A 20303-nucleotide genomic window follows, 5' to 3' on the forward strand; every position below is an offset into this window, starting at 1 on the left:
CTCCCTCTCTGACATACTGTGACTATTTTTATTTAGTATTATGCCTGTAGAAGAGCAGATTTAACTGTTATGTTTATTCCTATCGTTATTTTCACTCTGACTGTAACTTTCCTATGTTTACCAAAGAATCTTCACCACTCTGAAGCTTTGAGGCTTTATGGGGTATTAAAATTTTTATTTTTCATACTACAACCCATGACGTCCTGTAAAAGTTGACTGTGTTGTTATATACATCAAATGTACACAGAAATAATAATAAAAAAAAATCTAAATGCATATTACGTCCTTCAAGTATATCTCAAGGAAATGTGAGTGTTACATAAACACATCCCTTTTCCATAAATAGCAGTACACACGAAACTTTAATGTAGTGGACTTTACATTTTAGTCAGGTTTAACTGGTACACTCTCTAGGGTACATCAAATGTAGATTTAGCTGGATGTAAACAGGATTAATGAGATGAAGGAGAGGCAAACATGGTCATGGCACTTATGAAAGGTCCAATCAGATTCTCATATCAGCTCTAAACATGGCGGCACATTGGGTAAAATCTTCTACGCCAGCACATTCACAGATTTTAGAAGATCATGATAAAGGGTGAGGGGATGTTTTGATAGGCTCTCTGGTTCTTTATGACATTCAGGACACAGACAAACCATGCCAAGGTTAGGCTGCACATGACTACGGTTTAGGCTCAGTCCCATAGTTGAAGAGGTCTGTGACCTGTTGGCCCTAAAAGTTGATGGTTTTATCTTGTGTAGTGCACCAAAGTAAACAGCAGTCAAGGCCAAACTGGGATGCCTTGCAACCTCCTAACTAGGGAAGAGATGCTTATACGCTGACATGATGAACCACAGTTTAAAATGTCACGGTTAATTGACCCTAAACGCGCCATAACATGCTGTTTCTGTTCTCACTCACAGATAAGGGGGAAGAGCGCTGTTTTTCAGTGAAACCTGCATGAAACTAAAACAATGTGACACCAGCTGTTGAGCTTCAGCTTTAACATAGTCAAGTTACAGATCAGTAAACATCTGAATCAACAACTGCAAAAATGACCAACAATGATCCTTCTTACAAAGTCATCATATCAGTCCTGTTGACTGGTTGTACACTGAGTCATCTGCCATGCTTGTGGGTCAAGTCATAGCACAAAAGTATGGCTCTGTGATCTTCGAATCCATTGGCTCCCAACCTGAGGTCCAGGCCCTGAGGTCTCAGAGGGGCACAAGGCTTTACTGACCTGATCTGTGCTTGATAAAATTAGGTTTGCAAAAATTAACTAGTCATGGTAACGTCTATCCAGAGGTCACATTAATACAAAATTCTTCATCTCTGACAGAATATTTGGTGAGGAGGATGTGACTGTTACATCCAGACGTCCTTTCTTGTACCATTATTATAATCTATTTTATTGAATGCAGTGTTTGTCAGTCTGAGCATTAGACTATAATGGACTAAAGTTGTGCAGGTGCTGACATCTATTTACACACGAGTGTATTGCGTTAGTTCAGGCAGGCCATGGAGTCAAGCACTGCTTTATAATTGAGATCAGCTGATCTCATGCAAGCCCTCATCAGCTGACAGCCAGCTTTTTCACTTTTAAGCATGCTGTTGGCTATTCACACTCAGGTTGCCATATTTAAGCTGCTCTAGCTTCGCTACTCTTTGCTGCAAGCTGCTTTTTGCAACCCTCCTCCACCCCAGCTCCTCCTATATGCTGCTTCTAACTCTCTGACATGTGCTGTTCTTGCTTAATGCTTACCACGTGGAAGGGTAGGGGGATCCCAGAACAGCCACACCGCCAAATATAAATGACAGCAATAAATGCAAATTAATAACTGCTAATAAAGAAAAATATAACAGCAAATCATATGTTTTTCTTGTGGTCCTTACTGAAACATACACAGGCCCATTCTGTACACTTTTTAGCTGTTAATATTTATGTTGTATCACTTTTTCTGCTTCCTTAGATCCAAGGAGAAAGGTTGGGAACGGCCTAATCTGACACAGTGACCATCGCGACAGACAATCCAGTTGTGGAATCTGACATCTGCATTCAATAGATGTAACAAGTTCAGGATTAATGACTCATCATGCAGTCTTCTATCTTTGTATATAATAACCATAATATCATCATGCTGTGTCCATCTTTTTTCATGCCTCCTTAAATATAATAGCTGAGGCCAGGGGGACATGTTTTCAGGTTGTCCGTGCCCATATGCGCAGCTGTACCAGTCATATTTGAACATAGATCATTTCAGGGACACTTTTTCAAACTTTACACAAACCTTTAACCTAATTCAAGGATGAAAATACTAGCATTTAAAAGCAGAGTTACTGGGTCTTGTGCTTTGAGGGATTTCCATAAAACTTTGCACAGGTCAATATGTATATTTTCAAGGATAACGAACAAAGATTATGGTCTTTAGGCCTCATGTTTTGTTTGTCATCGAGATATCATGTTGATACTTTGACAGATAAACTTCAAACTTTGCACAAAGGATGAATTGATTAGAATTTAGAGGTTAACAACCAAAGGTCAAGGTCAGTGGGCCTCATGTTCATACCTTACTATCCAGGCCAGCCCTGTGAGCAAAATATCTCATAAAAGATTCACAATAAACACACATTTTCACCTTGATTTAAGGATTGAATAATCTGATTTTGGAGGTCATCCATCAAAGGTTAAGGTCTTTGGTCCCATGTTCATACCTTCTTCGTGAACACAATATTTAATGAATGCTTTGAGCATGGTCGAAGTCTTTCGGCCTAATGTTTATCCCTCACTTAATAATGCTTTGAAAGATTTACTTCAAGCTTTTCACAATTATTCACTATGACCCAAGAATGAACTGATTAGAATTTAGATGTCAGAGGTCAAAAGTCAAGGTCAGTGAGCCTTATGTTCACCCTTTGCTTTCCAGGTCACTCCTGTGAACAGGATACTTCATGAACACTACACTATTTTCTCCAAACATTTACACCCTGATTTAATGGTGGAATATTCTTGTTTTAGAGGTCATAAGTCAGTGGCCAAGGTCTTTGGGCCTCATGTTTATCCCTTGCTTGTGTGCATGATAGCTCATAAATACTTTGAGAGATTTTCATCAAACTTAAAAAAATACTTTCACCCTAATTTAAAGATGTTATGACCAGTTTTTGTCAATGTAAGGTTGAATGTGCTTTTTACACTGATTTAAGGATGGAATAATCAGATTTCCTAAGTCACAGGTAATAAGTCAAGGTCTTTGGCCCTCATGTTCATGCCTTGCTTGTGAACACAATATCTCATGAATGCTTGAAGGGATTTTCCTCAAGCTCTCACAACATTCACTATGATTAATCAATTAACTGGCTAGATATTTGACCTCAAATGTCATAGGTATAGGTCTTTGGGGGTCATATATTTAGCCCCTGTCTCTTAGATTTCAACAAATTAATCTGACGTAGAAACATCACATACTTTCAGACCTCCTAATGTACTTTCACTGTGAAATAAGTGGACACTTTGCAGAGGTTTACAACCACCAGGCAGTAATTCTATTTTTCCAGGGTTTTTGTCCAATTGTTTGACACTTGCAGTGTCTTTTTTCTACACAAACTAGTGCAGTTCAGTGTTATTAGCACTCAGGATCAGCTGTTTTTGCTGCTGCACTCACAGTTCTCTCAACTGGAACTCAGAGCACCCGTTGGCCTTTTTTCTATGTTGTGAGTCCCATCTACAGAGCGCAGGCTGAATAAATTATCAGATGAACTCTGAGTGACGTCAGCCGTTTGGTTACTGAAGCCTGTTTTTGTTTTAAAGATAGTTCATGGTAGCATATCAGCAACGCCCCTAATTACATATAACTCTAATCAAACCAAAACAGACAAGTTATTAAAAAATCCACCCTGCGGGCCTCTGTAGCTGACAGCAGTAATCACTTTATGCCCCCACAGCTTCAGTCAAACAGGAAGTAGTTTCAGTGACCGTCTTTAGAGCTCGTTTTCCTCTGAGTTATTTCAGAAGACCTTGTTTTCTCTCAGTAGCTGCTCTCATGTCCCGTCAGGATGTAGAGGTTACTCAGAGCTGACGGCTCGTCTGTCGGCGTGCTCTGAAGGATAATGTCCCTTTGGAAAGAAAAGCATGAAGGCTTGAATATTAGAGATCATCCACAGTTCAACATCATGTGTCAGCTGCTGTATGTACATTTGAGCATTGTCTGGTTAAAAGCAGCAGTAATAGTATTCATCACAGAAAGAGGAAAAAATAGTACTAATAAAAATATACTAAAACATACACATGACTTATACTTTGTACTGTTTTACAAGTGTTGTATTTTCTAAATGACATAACCATATAAATCTTTTTCCTACTCTATTACAGTAATCTGAGAATGTGGGATTATCTACAAAATAGAGCATTTTAAGAAATAATCTTGAGCTTTTAACCTTGCCTCTAAAACAGCAACCAACGTTACCAAATTCATGGTGTAAACTTGTCAAATATATTCTGAAAAAAGCAAATTATTTTTGAGGTAACCTTCTGAATGTATGAAAGTAAAGTTGCTTAAATAATAGAAGTAAAAATGTTAAAGTCATGGATGAAATTTGTTGAAGAAAACTACCAGAATTACAGAGAAACTTGATGAATTTATGGAGAGAAACTTGTTATCTTGTTGTTGAAGAATACTTTTTAAAATTATTATTATTATTTCAATTTATATGAGAAACTTGTTGAATTTGTGGGGGAAAATAGCAAAATATATGGAAGAAAACCTTTTAAATAAATTAAAGAAACTCATAAGTACTGAATTTATGAGAGAAAACTTGTTAAATTTAAAGAGAGAAACTTGTTGAAAATATTGAAGGAAAAAATGTTAAATGCATAGACAACTTGATGAATTTATGGAGAAAAACTTGTTATCCTGTTGTAGAAGAAAACTTGCTGAATTTATTAAGGATGATCTATAGATTTATTTTTGAGGAAATAAAGATTTTAAGTTTGTTGATTTCATACACTGCCTGGCCAAAAAACACAGTCGCCACCAAAAAAAGGTCACACACTCTAATATTTCATTGGACCACCTTTAGCTTTGATTACAGCATGTATTCGATTGTTTCGATAAGCTTCTGCAATGTCACAAGATTTATTTCCATCCAGTGTTGCATTAATTTTTCACCAAGATCTTGTATTGATGATGGGAGTGTCTGACCACTGCACAAAGCCTTCTCCAGCACATCCCAAAGATTCTCAATGGGGTTAAGGTCTGGACTCTGTGGTGGCCAATCCATGTGTGAAAATGATGTCTCATGCTCCCTGAACCACTCTTTCACAATTTGAGCCCGATGAATCCTGGCATTGTCATCTTGGAATATGCCCGTGCCATTAGGGAAGAAAAAATCCATTGATGGAATAACCTGGTCATTCAGTATATTCAGGTAGTCAGCTGACCTCATTCTTTGGACACATAATGTTGCAGAACCTAGACCTGACCAACTGCAGCAACCCCAGATCATAGCACTGCCCCCACAGGCTTGTACAGTAGGTACTAGGCATGATGGGTGCATCACTTCACCTGCCTCTCTTCTTACCCTGATGTGCCCATCACTCTGGAACAGGGTAAATCTGAACTCATCAGACCACATCACCTTCTTCCATTCCTCCAGAGTCCAATCTTTATGCTCCCTAGCAAACTGAAGCCTTTTTTGCATGCCAATGATTTGACCCTTCTTAAACAGACTAACATCTTCCCACGACCACAGGATGTGTCTTTCAACATGGTTGTTAAAGAAATGAAGTTACTCATTGCATCAGCTGGGGTTAAATAACTTGTTGCCAGCTGAAAGATAATCGCCCATGCAGTAACTATCCAACAGGAGGCTCGTACCTGTTGCTTAGTTAAATCCAGGTGGTGACTTTTTTTTTTTTGGCCAGGCAGTGTATAAGAAAACTTTTTGAATTTGTTGGGATAAATAGCTAAATATATGGAAGGAAACCTTTGAATAAATAAAAGGAAACTTGCTAAAATTATGAAAGTAAATGCTGAACTTAAGAGAGAAAACTTGTTAAATTTAAAGAGAGAAATTTGTTGAAATTATTGAAGAAAAATTATAGCATGTATAGACAAAAACTTGATGAATTTACGGTGACGAACACGCTGAAATGATAGAAGAAAACTTGTTGAATACATAAGTGAAAACTTTTTATATTTTTCATGGTAAACTTGTTTTATTTGTGGACAAAGATGTTCTGAATGTATAGAAAAATGTTGACCTTCTGGAGAAAATTATATTAAACTTTGTTGCGAAATGTCAGACTTATTGCAGAGAACTTTTTTGTAAAATCCTTTTAAAAAGAAAAGGAGAATTAATGGAGAGAAATTTATGGAATAAAACATGCCAAATTGATTGAAAATACAATGGTGAGATAATTTGTATGTTTAATATCTTCTCTATATAATTTGTTTTACTCCACTATGACCATAACATCTACTGTAACCCTTATATTTTAGTTTTTACATACCTATTCGTCCCCAAAACTCTAAAGACTCGACTCTCATCAGTGATTTCTTGAGTTACCTGCAGGAAAACAATCAGATGAGATGTTTAGAAAGGATTTTAAGAAAACCTGAACTCAGCTGGATTTAACTCTTATACCTCGTTTGAGTGGAAACTCTTCCCTTTTAGACCATGCTTCCAGAACACCAGCACGCTGTCCTGTAAACACACTGACAGGAAAATAAACACACGTTAATAAATCTGTCTGATCAGGAGTAAATCTGATTTATTAAGTTTATCATCATTTTACCGAGAGTTTCAACGGGGAAGTCAAAGACCATCTCAGCAGCGAGCTCTTTGGACGGAAGTCCTCGCAGGTTCACGATCTTCACAGTTTCTGTCCAATCAGCATCACAGTGTGTTATAAATCAATGAGGAAGGTAAAAGGATTTGTAACACAAGCAAAGATAAAAACACTCACTTTCTAAAGCGATGAGAACCGTGTCTCTGTCCAGTTGTGTCACCTGTGCAGCATTCAGAGCTCCACTGTCTGCACAGAGACAGATGGAGGAGATTTGAGTAATTTAAGGAGGAATGACAACATTTAAAGCTACAGTAAGTAGAGATTTTGCACTGAAATGTCTGCATTAATAATAAAATGATTACTGTAAATTCTCATATAAAGACTAATGTGGGCTGGGTCAGCCGTGGCCTGCATGAACATAAAGGCCTCCTTTAGTAGACCGGGGTACTATCAAAAGTCCGATTTAAACATCACAGTTTTTCTGGACTGTACAATACTGATGATCACATGTGAGTCTGCTCAGCTGATTAAACTATTTACTCAGTAAACTACCATTTTGGTTTTATGGATAAAATTCACATAATGAAGGAGAAAAGCTGTTAAAGGTGGCTTTCCCATTTAGTGCTGTGACCTATTTTCAAAGTATTCTGGGATCAGTTGCAGTACATTTAAGGTCACTTTTAACAGCTTTTCCCCCTCATTTTGTGAAATTCATGCATGAAAACAAAACTTGATTGTCCTTTTAGTAAATATGCCACACGGGAGGCAGTTTTTAAATGAACAGAGTCCTCAGAGTCCTAATGTGAAGTAAGCTGCAGACGCAGGGAGAGCTGAGCAGCTTCTCCACTCTCATTTTTGATTTTGCTTTGATTGAGAGCCCCGTGGTGTGTAGAACAAACAAGCAAATGTAATTTCATTCACCCCTTTAATAGCCCAGCGGAGAATACTTTTATTGTGGAGGAATCCATCAACCCCTTCAACTACCTCATGGATTTGTGATACGATGTCTGTTTTAGAGTTAGAAAAGAAAAAAATTGAGAAACAGGGATCTGTCAGCAAATTGTATGACCACTGGCAACCCCTAACCTCTTATGTTATGTCTGAGCTTTCTAGAACAGGAAGGGCATATTGGAGGGACATATACTTCAGCCAGTATCTGAACGCCAGATAGGCCGTATATTTCCATGTAGTCAGGCACAGTGTTTTGTTCTATTTTGGATGTACTTTGCCCAAAGTCCATAAAAAATGCTAAAGTTTAAAGGAGAGCCCCCTTGTGGAGAAATGAACAAACAGTGTGTTTAAACCAGAGCCCTATGTTTTTTCTGCATATTTTGGGTTCCATTTGTTTTGGGCCAGGTCTAAAAGAGTGGTACAGCTTTCAAAAAAACTTTAATGTATAAATAAAGAAATACAGCAGTGGATTCTACCTGGTGTAGAGACAGGTGAGCTGTTCAGCTCTATGATATCAAACTGCAGCTGTTGGCTGACTGGACGTTTCCCATTAGCACAGTCTCTGACTCCGACACACAGCTGAGGAAACTCGTCTGTCACCAAAACCAGCAGCTCAAAGATCGGCAGAGAGTCTGGGAGCTTGATTGGTATGTGCTGCACATGGAAGAGATGAAATATAAAATGAAAGAGAGATGGAACAGGATGATTCTATGAGGCAAATAATAACAGAAACTCAGGGCTGATTTGGACCTTCTTAAGCATGAATATTTTCAGTTATTTCCCCCTCTATGGCTGTAATATGTATATTGATGGACTGTGGATAAAAATGTGACATTTTAGGACATTGTCTTGTGCCTTGATCACCAGTTTTCAAAAAGTTACTAAATGTATGAGAAGAAATACTTGGATAATGGAAGACAATTGCTCAATAGGTGGGAAAAAACATGTTGACTTTATCACGGAAGACTTTTTTAATAATGGAAAAACTGCTTGATTTATGGGAGAAAATTTGTTGAATATAGGGAAGAAATTATAGATATTTGGAGCAGAAACTAATGCATTCATCACGTTTACTTGTTAAAAAAGTTTTTTTAAGTGTTATGGACCTTCAGATGCATGAACTTCTGCAGAGGCTCATACCACAGTAACAGAACCAGACCAGAAGGAACGGCTGCACACAGAAATGTACTGTCCGTGTACGGGTTTCTAGCTGAGAGAAGAAGAGGAGGAACATCTTATTATTACTCTTTAAAACATGGAGAGGATGTAAAGTTTAACTCTGACCACTTACCTACACTACATCTCCTACAGCCTTTAGTGTCAGGGATCTTCACTGAGATGGTGAACTTCCTGTGACTGCAAGAGAAAACATGATTCAGATAAACACAAGAGATATTACCTGGGAAAAAAATCAGCTAAACTCTTTCTGATTCAAGCTGAGGATGTTAAGAGAACCTGAAAGCTTTCCTGACACGCTGAATTATCCACACTGATCTATTTATTGCTTGATCAGAGTAATCCCTCTGTTTGATGTGAAAACAATGATCCTGGTGCTGATTCGTTTATTCCTTATCATTATAAATATCCTCTCTGTCCCATGTGAGAAGACTGTTATTACCTGGTGCTGATCCTCTCAGTGAAGCGGTTGGTGCTCAGAGACAGACTGCCGTGTTTCTTCTGTAGATGTCCTCTCTGTTCAAACAGACCCGTCAGACTGTGCGAATAAAGCTGGGACGACTTCCCTGCAGGACGATCAAATGTCTTAGAATGACAGATTAAAGAAAGAGTTTGGTATTTTCTCATCAAATCAACATTACACAGTCTTTCTCACCTGATACGGACATTAACACATTGTTCATGACGTAGAGCCACGTACATCTCTGAGGGAGCAGCTGGGGAAGAGAACAGAAACTTAATGTTGGGGTATATTTTCTGATCTCAGGACAACACAGATAGAAGTCCCCATCTCACCTTCTCTAGTGTGTCTTCATGAAGTTCATTGAGGTTCAGTGAGTAGATTCCCTCCTCTGCTCCGAGGATGAGGTACTGATCTAAGCAGGAAAACGGTTTAAAAAAAGGAACAAAATCAGCATTTTTCATTTAAATGAGGAAAGGTTTCATCTGTGATAGCAGAATAAACTGCAGAGTTGTACCTCTTGTTTTGGGTAAAATCCAGGTGACGGCACAGTGGATCTGAAGAGGACAGCCGTTGAAGACTTTAGAGAAACAGGCTCCCATCTACAGAAGAAGAAGAGTGAGTAAACACCAGGGATTTTACAGGGAAACAGTGATCATTCATACTGGAGCTTCTCCATCAGGACCTGCTACAGCTACTTGTACTGTAACATTTTATAATGCACATAAGTTGCACCAATATCTGCACAAGTCTGGCTACATACTAAACACATTTTGAGCCATCTAGAAATCTGTCATCAGACTGACTGGTGCTTCACTAAAACCCTCCACATTAAACCTGTCCATATCAGCCTGTAGGATTGAATGTGAGGAGGCGTTAGTCATGCTGGTCAGCTCGTATAAAGGTGACATGCTGTTAGGTTTCACACTTACATGGACTTGAGGGGTAGGAGGGAGTCCATGACAGGCAGCCCTCTAGAAAGGTCAAAGGTTACACATAAAAACACAAGGGATGATAAAGAAATGAACCAAAACCAGAATGTTCCAGATATTATTCATTAGGTCGTTATGATGTTAGCAGATCACACCATCCATCAGGTCTGAGATCAATACTCACACAGTCCTCTGTCTTCTTCCTCAGCGTGCTCCACTCAGGCGACAGCGGTGTCTCTCTTTTAGGAGAGGTTACTGGGGTGACCCTCTTTTTCTCTGCGGTTACAGCGTCCCCTGCAGGTAGACATGAGTTGCTGCAGCGTTGTCTGATGTCCTGTGTGGCCGAGCACCTGGATAATACTTTATAAACAGAGAGGAAGAGGGAGGATTTATGAATTCACCTGTAAATATCATTTTTCAGACCTGAAGCCAGTCAGCTCCAGCTCTGTCAGAGATACAGATAGATCTCTAAAGGAGTGTTATTATGACAGGAAGTACCTGTAGTGGAGGTGGAGTCAGCAGTGACGGCAGCGTCTGGTCCCAGCGTACAGCTGGGTCTCATTGTCAGGTCTCTGTCCTCTGAATTTGGACTTAAAGAGCTGAAGGGGGGCAGAGAGGCTGTAGTCGGGCTGAATAGTCCACTCTTCTTTCCTCCCTGAAAACCAAAAAAAACAGTATAAATCAAGATTTATTTAATTTCAAGGAATTGGGGATGGTGTGGAGCATTAGCAGCTGTGGATCAGTGGAGGAGAAGGTCATCTCTTAGTTGAAATATCAGAGGTTTGATCCCCAGCTCCTGCAGTCACATGCTGTAATATCTTATATATACTCTACTTCTATTATACCATCTTTATATAATATTATCATATTAGTTCTATATCACATTGTATTGTGTTGCACCATATAGAACCAAACCATGTCATACTCTAGTATACTGAAGCATGGTCATATCCTGTCCTATTGCATTGTATCGTGTCAAATCACATCATACAAAAATGTATCATATCACATCATATCATATATATCATATGGTACCATATCTTATCATTTTGTAACGTTTCACATTGTATCATATTGCATCGTATTGCATGTATAATCATTCTTGGCATGTTATGGCATAATATGGTTTTGCATCGTATCAGCGTTTGGTACAGTAACATTTCATATCCTATTAAATCGCATGGTATCATATGGTATTGTATCGTAATGTTTTACATTGAAATTTTTCATATCGTAGAGTTTCATATCACAACATTTTATATTCATGACATTTCATATTGTATCGTACTATCATTGTATGTATTGTATTGTATCATATCGTATTGCATTGTATTGTAACGTTTTATATCGTAATGTTTCACATCATAACGTTTCATATCGCAATATTTCATATCGTATCGTTTTGTAACGTTTCATATTGTAACGTTTTATATCTTTTTGTATTGTAACATTTCATATCATATTTCACATCATAACATTTCAAATGATAACATGTTATATCGTATTGTATCGTACTACCATTGTATTGTATTGTAATGTTTCATATTCTAACGTTTCATATTGTATTGTATCATACTATCATTGTATTGTATCGTATTGCATTTCATTGTAATGTTTGTTACGTACGTCCTGGAGTGCTGCATGTCCTCTCTCTCCCTGGTTCTCTGGTCTCCCTCCTCCCTCTACCTGCGGGCTGCAGCACACCTGAGTGTTATTAGCACTCAGGGTGGAGGAGGGAGAGTATTTAGAGTGGCAGGGGAGTAGAGCGGAGAGAGCAGAGCTGGGCCAGGCACCCGTGACTCTCATTGGAGAAGCGCGTGAGGAGGTTTGTTTCATTTGTATTTGATTAACCTTCTCGTTTTGTTTAGTATGAATTCGTTCAGTTTAACCAAGCGTTTCGTTTCCCGTTCTCCTTTTTCTCCCTCCCCAGGCATGCTTAGATTGCTGGGTTTTGTTGTTTTAGTTTGGCTGTAGTCGTCGGTAGTCCTGTTTTCTCGTTGTGTTCTTTTCTTGATTAAATAGTTAGTTCTTTTGGTTAGGTAGTTTTAGTTCGGGGTGGTGGCTGGTCCAATGGCCCACTGCGTGGTCAGCCACGTCCACCACCCTTCTTTTGTTCTTTTTGGCCAACGGCTGCAGCCCTTTTTATTTAGTTGATTTATTTAACGTTTAATTAATTAATTGACTTGTTTGTTTAAAATAAAGCTTGGATTATTTTGAAACTCAAACCATTTGTCTGTGTCCTTTTATATGTTATGGTCTCTTTTGATACGAGCCTTATTTTTCCTGGTTTAAATTAATAATTTTTAAGAGGCCGTAATAATGTTTCATATCATAATGTTACGAATGGTATCACAGCGTATCAAGTGTTTCATATCATATTATATAGTATCGCCTGGTATTGTTTTGTATCGTTTTGTATCATCTCATAACATAACATTTCATATTGTACTGTGTTATAACATTGATATCATGTAGTGTCATGTCATATCTCACAGTTTTGTTTTATATCATATCAAATTGCCTCATGTAGTTTCTATCATGTCTTATTATATTGTGTTGTTGTGTACTGTATTGTATCATTTTGTATCTTATGGTATTATTTATATCATGTTGTAATGACTCACATTAAAAAGCATGGTATCATGTCATAGTGTGCTGTGTTTTATCATATTGCATCAAAACCCCTCATACTGTGTTGAATCATAATATATCATCTGGTACCAGGTCTTACATCTATTTTTTTTACCACTTTATACAATTTTATATCATGTTGTTTATAACTGTACCATGCTGTATTGCATCGTATTGTGTCATGCCACATCAAAAAGTATTAGAAACAAAACAAAATATTCTACCTGGTTGTCATTATATCATATGTTATAGTTTTGTAAAGCTTCATATCATAACGTATGGTATCATACCATTTGTATCGTGTAGTATTGTATTATAATTTATGGGATCTGTTAAATCCAATGAGTTCATATCAAACTTGGCAATGTCATATTGTATCTTATCTTGTCTTTATATATCATACCATATCATACTGTATTGTATCATGTAGTATAATATAAAATTCTATAATATTCTGACATATATCACAGCATATAAAATTATATAGTATCATGGTGGCTTGTTTCACTGTGTAGTGTTTTGAATGGAGTCAGTTCTTGTATGCAACAGCTTCAGTTGTAATGTGACACTCACATCAGTAGATGGCGCCCTCCTAATGGTTAAACTCCTGAAACAGAGGAAACCAACAGTCTTTAAGACAAAGCAGAACAAAGAATATCATTATAATCTATTAATAAAGAGCACGGAGCATTACAACAACAAGCTGGACAACAGGCAAATGCTAAAGATGCTAACAGCAGCACATGAACAAAAACCTGCACAAAAAAGCCAATACAGAAAAAAGCCCACAAAGCTGAGGAGCAGTGGGTTTGTGCTGAATGAAGGAGTCTGAGGAGGTTTAGAGATTACAGGAGACACAAACCCACTGACTCCTACTGATTCACATCATCACAGGTGGGATGGGGGCGGGGTCACTGCTGTTAGACAGGCTGGGATTGGCGGCCGTGACGTGACCTACCTGAGCTGCAGAGCTTGTTCCACACATTCCAACAGACTCCTGCAACAGGAACACCTGCTGTTTATCCGACTATGGGCCTCAAACACCTCACCTTTATAACGCCTGACCAATCAGCTGAGGCCAAGACCTCTGAGATCCAAATTTACCTGAATTACACTCTGATGTAACTGTAGCTATACCGTCTAAAACTGGACTAAACATGGCCCATTGAGCAGTCAGCTTTATTTTTAGGCCAGAAAGAGTAGTATCTCAGCAGTTGTATGTCTATGAAGACAGAAAAGTGAGTAAATATAGGAATAAAAAAAGTCTTACGGTGAGTTATCTTCATCTCCAGACAGACTCCAGTCATCATCATAAGAGCTCTGCTGGAAGAGAAACAGAAGCACTGTCTTATTTAGGGATAATTATGGGTAGGTGTAATTATATAATCAGTGCAGAGATCTGAGGGAGCGAAGGAGCATTACCAGATCAGGATATGGCTCTGTGACTTTCCTTAGTGGAGGTCTGAACTTCACCTGGTCGACTGAAACAAGAAAACATGATCATTAGGTTTTTAACCTATGAGCATTCACATATTTTCATTTTTTCAGACAGAAGGTCGACATATGGAGCAATCCGTGACCTCACATCAACTCTAATGTTGATACTGAACTAAAACTCTGCTGCACTTAACATCCTGACTTACTTTTCCCACCATATTTTATTGTGAGACAACAGCAGGGACGCTGGGAGCTGGGTGCTCAGAGAAGGTTGTCTGATAATGACTCTGAGCTGGACAAATTCCAGTTTTATTAGATAATTTGGATGTTTAGGATTATTGGTATACAACAGTGTATTAGGGCCATTCAAAAGAACAAAGGGAAAAAAATAAGAGGATATGTTAATTCACACCGAAAAACTCAAAATTTGGGGTTTTAAAGTTGTAAATTTACAGTAAAAATCTATCTCAAATTCGTTAACGAAGAATTTACAAAGTTATAAATTTGAAGAAAAAATGATTTTTAAAAGTTTAAAAGTCCTAAATTAACAAGAACCAAAACAAAAATCTTTAGCTTAAAAAGATGAGAATATACTGAAATGCTTAAGTTTACAAGTTGTTAATTTAGAACAAAAAAATCCAAATCTTTAGGTTTTAAATCATGAGAAAAAAATACAGAATTGTTGAGTTTAGTCATAAATGTACCAGCAAAAATATTAAGATATTAAAATTAAAAAAGTCAAAACTTAAAAAAACAAAAAACAAAAAACAATTTTAGGTTTTTTGTACATTTACAAAGGGAGAAACTCAAAATTTTCTAATTTGAAATGTCACACACTTCTTGATTTTTTTTTTTTAATTTTCAGATAAATGAGAACAAAAACATTTTTCTGTGTAAGAATTTGTACATTTATGAGGACAAAAACAAAATGGGCAGGATTAAAATTATGTAAATTTAAACAAACAAACAAAAAAATCTAAATTGTGAAGTTTAAATAGTCATAAATGTACCAGAATAAAATCTATTAAGATGTTCAAATTAAAAAAGTCAGCGCTATCAACCAAACTTGAAATTGTTACATGTAAACTCTTGTTGTACATTTGTAAGAAGAATAACTCAAATTCTTAAAGTGTAAAAGTTGAAAATTCTTGAAATCGTTGTGTCTAAAAACAGGTAAATCCATGAGACCAAAACTTAAAATGGATCAATTCGAGATGTTGTTAATTTATGATGAAACAAATAGAAATTTTAGATTCTAAAAAGCTGTAAATATACAGGAAGGAAATTTTGGTGGCTTTAAAATGTTATTATTTAAAAGAACCAAAACCTTATATAATTTAGAGATTATAAAGCTGAATAAATTCTGGTTTGTGCACAATAATATACCAGATGGTGCTGTTTGCCTTTCACAAATCCTGCAGTTAAGAGCATAAATAACTAATTATTGGGACTGATCAATAAAGAAATACTTGTGATTATAGCCTAGAATCATCCCCAAACTTTGGAGAGGGATTGTGGAAATCTGGAGGGGAAACAACAGCCTGACTGCATTTAGGAGACGACTCTGATCAAACCAGGTTTCTTTTCTTGTAAACTGAAAACAATATAAACTGGATATTTTTTAGTTTATTGTCATTAATTTAAAACTTTTTTCATTAAAAAATTCTGAGCTTGTTTTTTTGTAAATTTATGGTTTGTAAAGGCTTTTTTTTTCTGGAAAATCAACAGATCCCTTTTATTTTTTATCTCTTTTTTAATCTCTTTTTAATTTTTAATGCGCCTTCAGATCAATACATACAGTTAAATCAGCAGCTGACAATTTAGGTATATTTTTAAGTACAACAGACTACAAACTATACACAGATATTTCATACAAACATCGCAGAAGACCAGTTTAATTTATGTAATAAATAATAATGTAGTGAAGTAAGGATGACAAGCTGGAGCACAGACAGCGATGGGCAATGAACGTACACTGGAGCTGATCAGACAGCATCATCAGGCTGTTCACAGAGACTACAGTCTGCAGGGTTTTTCACACACTGCATTGGTAAACTGAGTTACATTTAAACAGATTATCAATGGAAGGTTTCATCCCTCAGCACCCTTACTTCCTATGTCTTTGAATAAAAACATTTCATTTACTGAAATATCAAGTTACATTTAGAAAATGACTAAATATGATGTCGTTTTTACAGGAGAGCATATTTGTCTCATCCTGGATAATGACATATTTAAGTTAACTTCTTGAGAAAACATGCTAAATTGACTTGTTATCAGGGGAAAACTGAGTAAGACACCAATTGTGGATGCAGGGCCTCTGCACTCAAACGCTGCTTTTTTTTGACATCCTGATTCTCAGTTTTCATGTTTGTAAAGTCTCTGATGTCCACCATACATTGCTTTATTTCTTTTACCCCCACCCTTAAAGTTCAAACTGCACCCATGGTTTACCGTCTCTGTCAGTCTCTATTGTTAAACACTTTGCACAACTCTTTCAGTCACTTTTATGATGCAACACCACAGAGAGGCCTGAAAGTGCTGCACAAAGAGCAGGTATACATGGTTACACAACAAACCTTTACACAAACTTTCCTTTCTGAGCTCCATGGGGTAAACAAACCTTGCGATTTAACACCCCCTTTTTTGTGTTTTCAGTTCAATTCTTCTGCATCTTTGGGAGGAAACTCTCAGACATGATTATCAGACGGAAGCAAGTCGTAAAAACCACAGTGAACCTGACCGACCTGTGACGGTTTGACTTTGAAGCAGAGGAAACGAGTGGAGCTAAAAGCAGAAGTTGATCTGTCTCAGTTCTCTCACAGTGCTTCAAACCTGCAGCCATACTTTAAACTGACAGCTTCATTTAAGGTGGACTTCTTCATTTTCTTTCTGTCTTTTTTAATTGAGGGTTTGAAGGATTGGAAACAGACTACAAAAAGTCTCAAAATATTTCATATGCATGTCAAAGTGTCACATCAGCAACACTGCAAATGCACATACTTAAATACTTTCAACTATTTTGCAAGCTTCGGTTTATTTACTGCAATTCACACAGCTTTACACCAAGTTCTCTGAAATATCTTAGTTGCAAATGACCTTGCAGAGACTTGAAACTCACTGCAGAAGAAATTCCATCAGAACGAGCATAAAGAGTCCTTTCTGGTGAACTGACATCCAAAGAGTCATTGTTATCAAATGCTGACAGCTGCTTTAAAGACTGCAGTGGATTAGAAACTACAACAGCTGATGGATTCTACTTCCCCAAATGCCTCACTCGTATGTGATTTTATCTGCAGAGTGATGATCTTCTTTTGTGTTTCCTGCTGCCTTCTGCAAACTATAAGCTTCTCTGTCTTACCAATGCCTTCTGCACCCTCTGCCCCCCATTTGCCATGAACCATCACAATTCCTCCTTGCCATACACTCACAATCCCTACACTGTACGACAAAGTGCTTTTTACAACAGGTTAGCTGATTAACCTGGAGAGGAGGTGGTCCAGATCATTAATTACTGAGTCCTGCAGACCTCCTACTGCAGGTCTAGACAGAGGAAGGGAGACCAGAGTCTAGAGGAGTCTAGGACTGAGCTGAGAGGCTAGCTGAGCCTCTTTAACAGCTTTTCTCCCTCGTTTGGTCATAAACACGCTTTAGATGGAAACACCAATAAACTATTAAGACAGTAAATCATGTGAGGTACTGGTTAGACTGGAATGACAACACGGGGAGAGACTGGACTGGCCTCCATGCAAAAGACACCATGTTTAAAATGTTTTTGTAGACTTCATAGGATAATATCGTCTTCAGAAGTAAGGATGGAATGTATTACAGATATTAAAGGATGACTTTATCTTCCAAGGCAAGTATGGAATATATCATAGATGTTAAAGGATGAATTCATCTTCAAAGGCAAGTATGGAATGTATTATAGATGTTAAAGGATGACTTCATCTTCAAAAGTAAGGATGGAATGTTTGATAGACATCAAAGGATGACATCATCTTTAAAGACAAGAATAGAATGTATTCTAAATGTTAAAGGATAACATCATCTTAAAAGGTAAGGAAGGAATGTATTATAGACATGACAGGATGACATCATCTACATAGGCAAGGATGGAATAAATTAAAGATATTAAAGGATGACATTATCTTCGAAGGCAAGGATGGAATGTTTCATAGACATTAAATGATGACATCATCTTCAAAGGCAAGGATGGAATGTTTCATAGACATTAAAAAAAGACATCATCTTTAAAGTCAAGGATGGAATGTATTAAAGACATAAAAGTGTGACATCATCTTCGAAGGTAAGGATGGAATGTTTCATAGACATTAAATGATGAAATCATCTTCAAAGGCAAGGATGGAATGTATTAAAGACATTTAAGAATGCCATCATCTACATTGGCAAAGATGGAATGTATTAAAGGATAACATTATCTTCGAAGGCAAAGCCTGAATGCTTCATAAACATCATAGGATTACCTCTACAAAGAAAGGATGGAATCATTCTGTAGACATCAAGTATGACATAATCTCTAAGGCAAGGATGGAAAATTTTATTGATATCAAAGGATGACATCATCTTCAAAGACAATGATGGAATGTTTAATTGGTTTCAAAGGATGACATCCTTGAGGACAAGGATGGGATGTTTTACTGATAATAAAGATGAAATTCTCAAAGACAGCGGAAGAATATTTTTTAGACATTAAAGGATAGCATCATCTTCAAAGGCAAGGATGGAATGTACATTTAGTTGGGGATTTCTGGGTATTTTTCTCATGAATGAGTCAGTACTATGAGCCAGCTTTTTTATATGATCTACAGGAAAAGCCTGTTTCCTTTCTTATTTTTTTTCTCTCATTTTTAAAATCCACATTTAAAAACCCAAACTGGTACTAGTTGCTGTTTGGGAGCAAAAGACTGACTCTTATTACTGAGCTGAGCCAAATGATCTAGATCTCTAAAAAGAGACATATTTACCATCACAAGGAGCGCGGCTGGACAGAAACAAGAGGTAGGGGTAAATGTTAGAAAAATGGGCTGAACCCAACATTGGGTAACTTTCTCAGTCTTGGCATTGGTTTTGCAGACATATTTGATGAATATTGATAATTATAGACATCCAGTGCAACAGTAGTTTTCTCCCTCACAGCAGTGAAAGTAGCAGCACTAACAGCCATCACTGTGTGATCGTCAGACCTCGTTTTGGTCAGACTCATGAACAGGTAATAAAGGTGTTTGTGGTTTATGTGATGACAACTCTCTGTCTATGAGGGAAGCTGAGGTGAACTTCACTCTGATTTCTGATTCACTGTTTGGCTGAGTGTGAAGCCCGACCATCAAAAACACACCACAACACGTGGCGTGCTGGCAGGGCAGCGAGGTGAGGTCAGAGCAGCACTGAGGCCTCTCTGTGTGGCAGGCATGTTCTCAGTGCTATCGTCCTCTGACGCAGCCTGAAGCCCACACGTGTGGTCCACTTACAGCAGGACGGACGCGGCTCTGAGACACTTTTGTCCTCGTTCATATTCTGGAGATTACAGCAGAGAGGAGCGGAGCCACGGCTCACAATGAAGCCTCTCATCAGCTGGAACAAGCAGCATACAGTCAACTCAAACGTGCATGCAGACGGACACAAGGACAACCAGAGAGAGCTCTCCAACTGTCAGAGAAAGACTGATTTACTGCTCAATAACGAGCGATAGAGCATTTATATTAGAGATTTATCTTGTTCTAAGACATGGTCCTTAAAAGAGAATGGTGGTATTTGAGGCATTAACCAGTTTTAATTTCACATATCTGGACACTACTTAACTAAAATCAAGGTCTGACTACATGTTAAAATCACAGTTAAAGCCTGATCTGGCAGTTGTTGGGTTTCAGGACCCACTGGCCCTAAATATTGATTGTTAATGGGTGT

General features: G+C 37.6%; 1 protein-coding gene across 4 annotated transcripts in view; it reads right to left on the reverse strand.

Annotated features, from left to right (window-relative positions):
- Positions 1-164: 164 nt before the first annotated feature.
- Positions 165-20303, reverse strand: part of map4k2 (mitogen-activated protein kinase kinase kinase kinase 2) — a 42445-nt gene continuing 22306 nt past the window's right edge. The window contains exons 14-32 of one of the 4 annotated variants that reach the window (XM_041779432.1): positions 14361-14419; positions 14209-14258; positions 13897-13935; positions 13512-13545; positions 10806-10962; positions 10492-10667; positions 10308-10349; positions 9893-9977; positions 9711-9790; positions 9571-9631; positions 9358-9481; positions 9031-9095; positions 8846-8949; positions 8216-8393; positions 6966-7034; positions 6795-6881; positions 6644-6714; positions 6510-6565; positions 165-4114 (exon numbers count right to left, since the gene is read on the reverse strand). In XM_041779432.1, the coding sequence (XP_041635366.1) occupies positions 4027-4114; positions 6510-6565; positions 6644-6714; positions 6795-6881; positions 6966-7034; positions 8216-8393; positions 8846-8949; positions 9031-9095; positions 9358-9481; positions 9571-9631; positions 9711-9790; positions 9893-9977; positions 10308-10349; positions 10492-10667; positions 10806-10962; positions 13512-13545; positions 13897-13935; positions 14209-14258; positions 14361-14419 (1625 nt within the window). In that variant the 3' untranslated portion in view covers positions 165-4026. Of the gene's footprint in view, positions 4115-6509; positions 6566-6643; positions 6715-6794; positions 6882-6965; positions 7035-8215; positions 8394-8845; positions 8950-9030; positions 9096-9357; positions 9482-9570; positions 9632-9710; positions 9791-9892; positions 9978-10307; positions 10350-10491; positions 10668-10805; positions 10963-13511; positions 13546-13896; positions 13936-14208; positions 14262-14360; positions 14420-20303 lie in introns of all 4 variants that reach the window. The other 3 variants (XM_041779431.1, XM_041779434.1, XM_041779433.1) reach the window with 3 other exon arrangements.

This window comes from Cheilinus undulatus, linkage group 22 (assembly GCF_018320785.1).
Source record: "Cheilinus undulatus linkage group 22, ASM1832078v1, whole genome shotgun sequence".
In the NCBI taxonomy this organism is placed as follows: domain Eukaryota; kingdom Metazoa; phylum Chordata; class Actinopteri; order Labriformes; family Labridae; genus Cheilinus; species Cheilinus undulatus.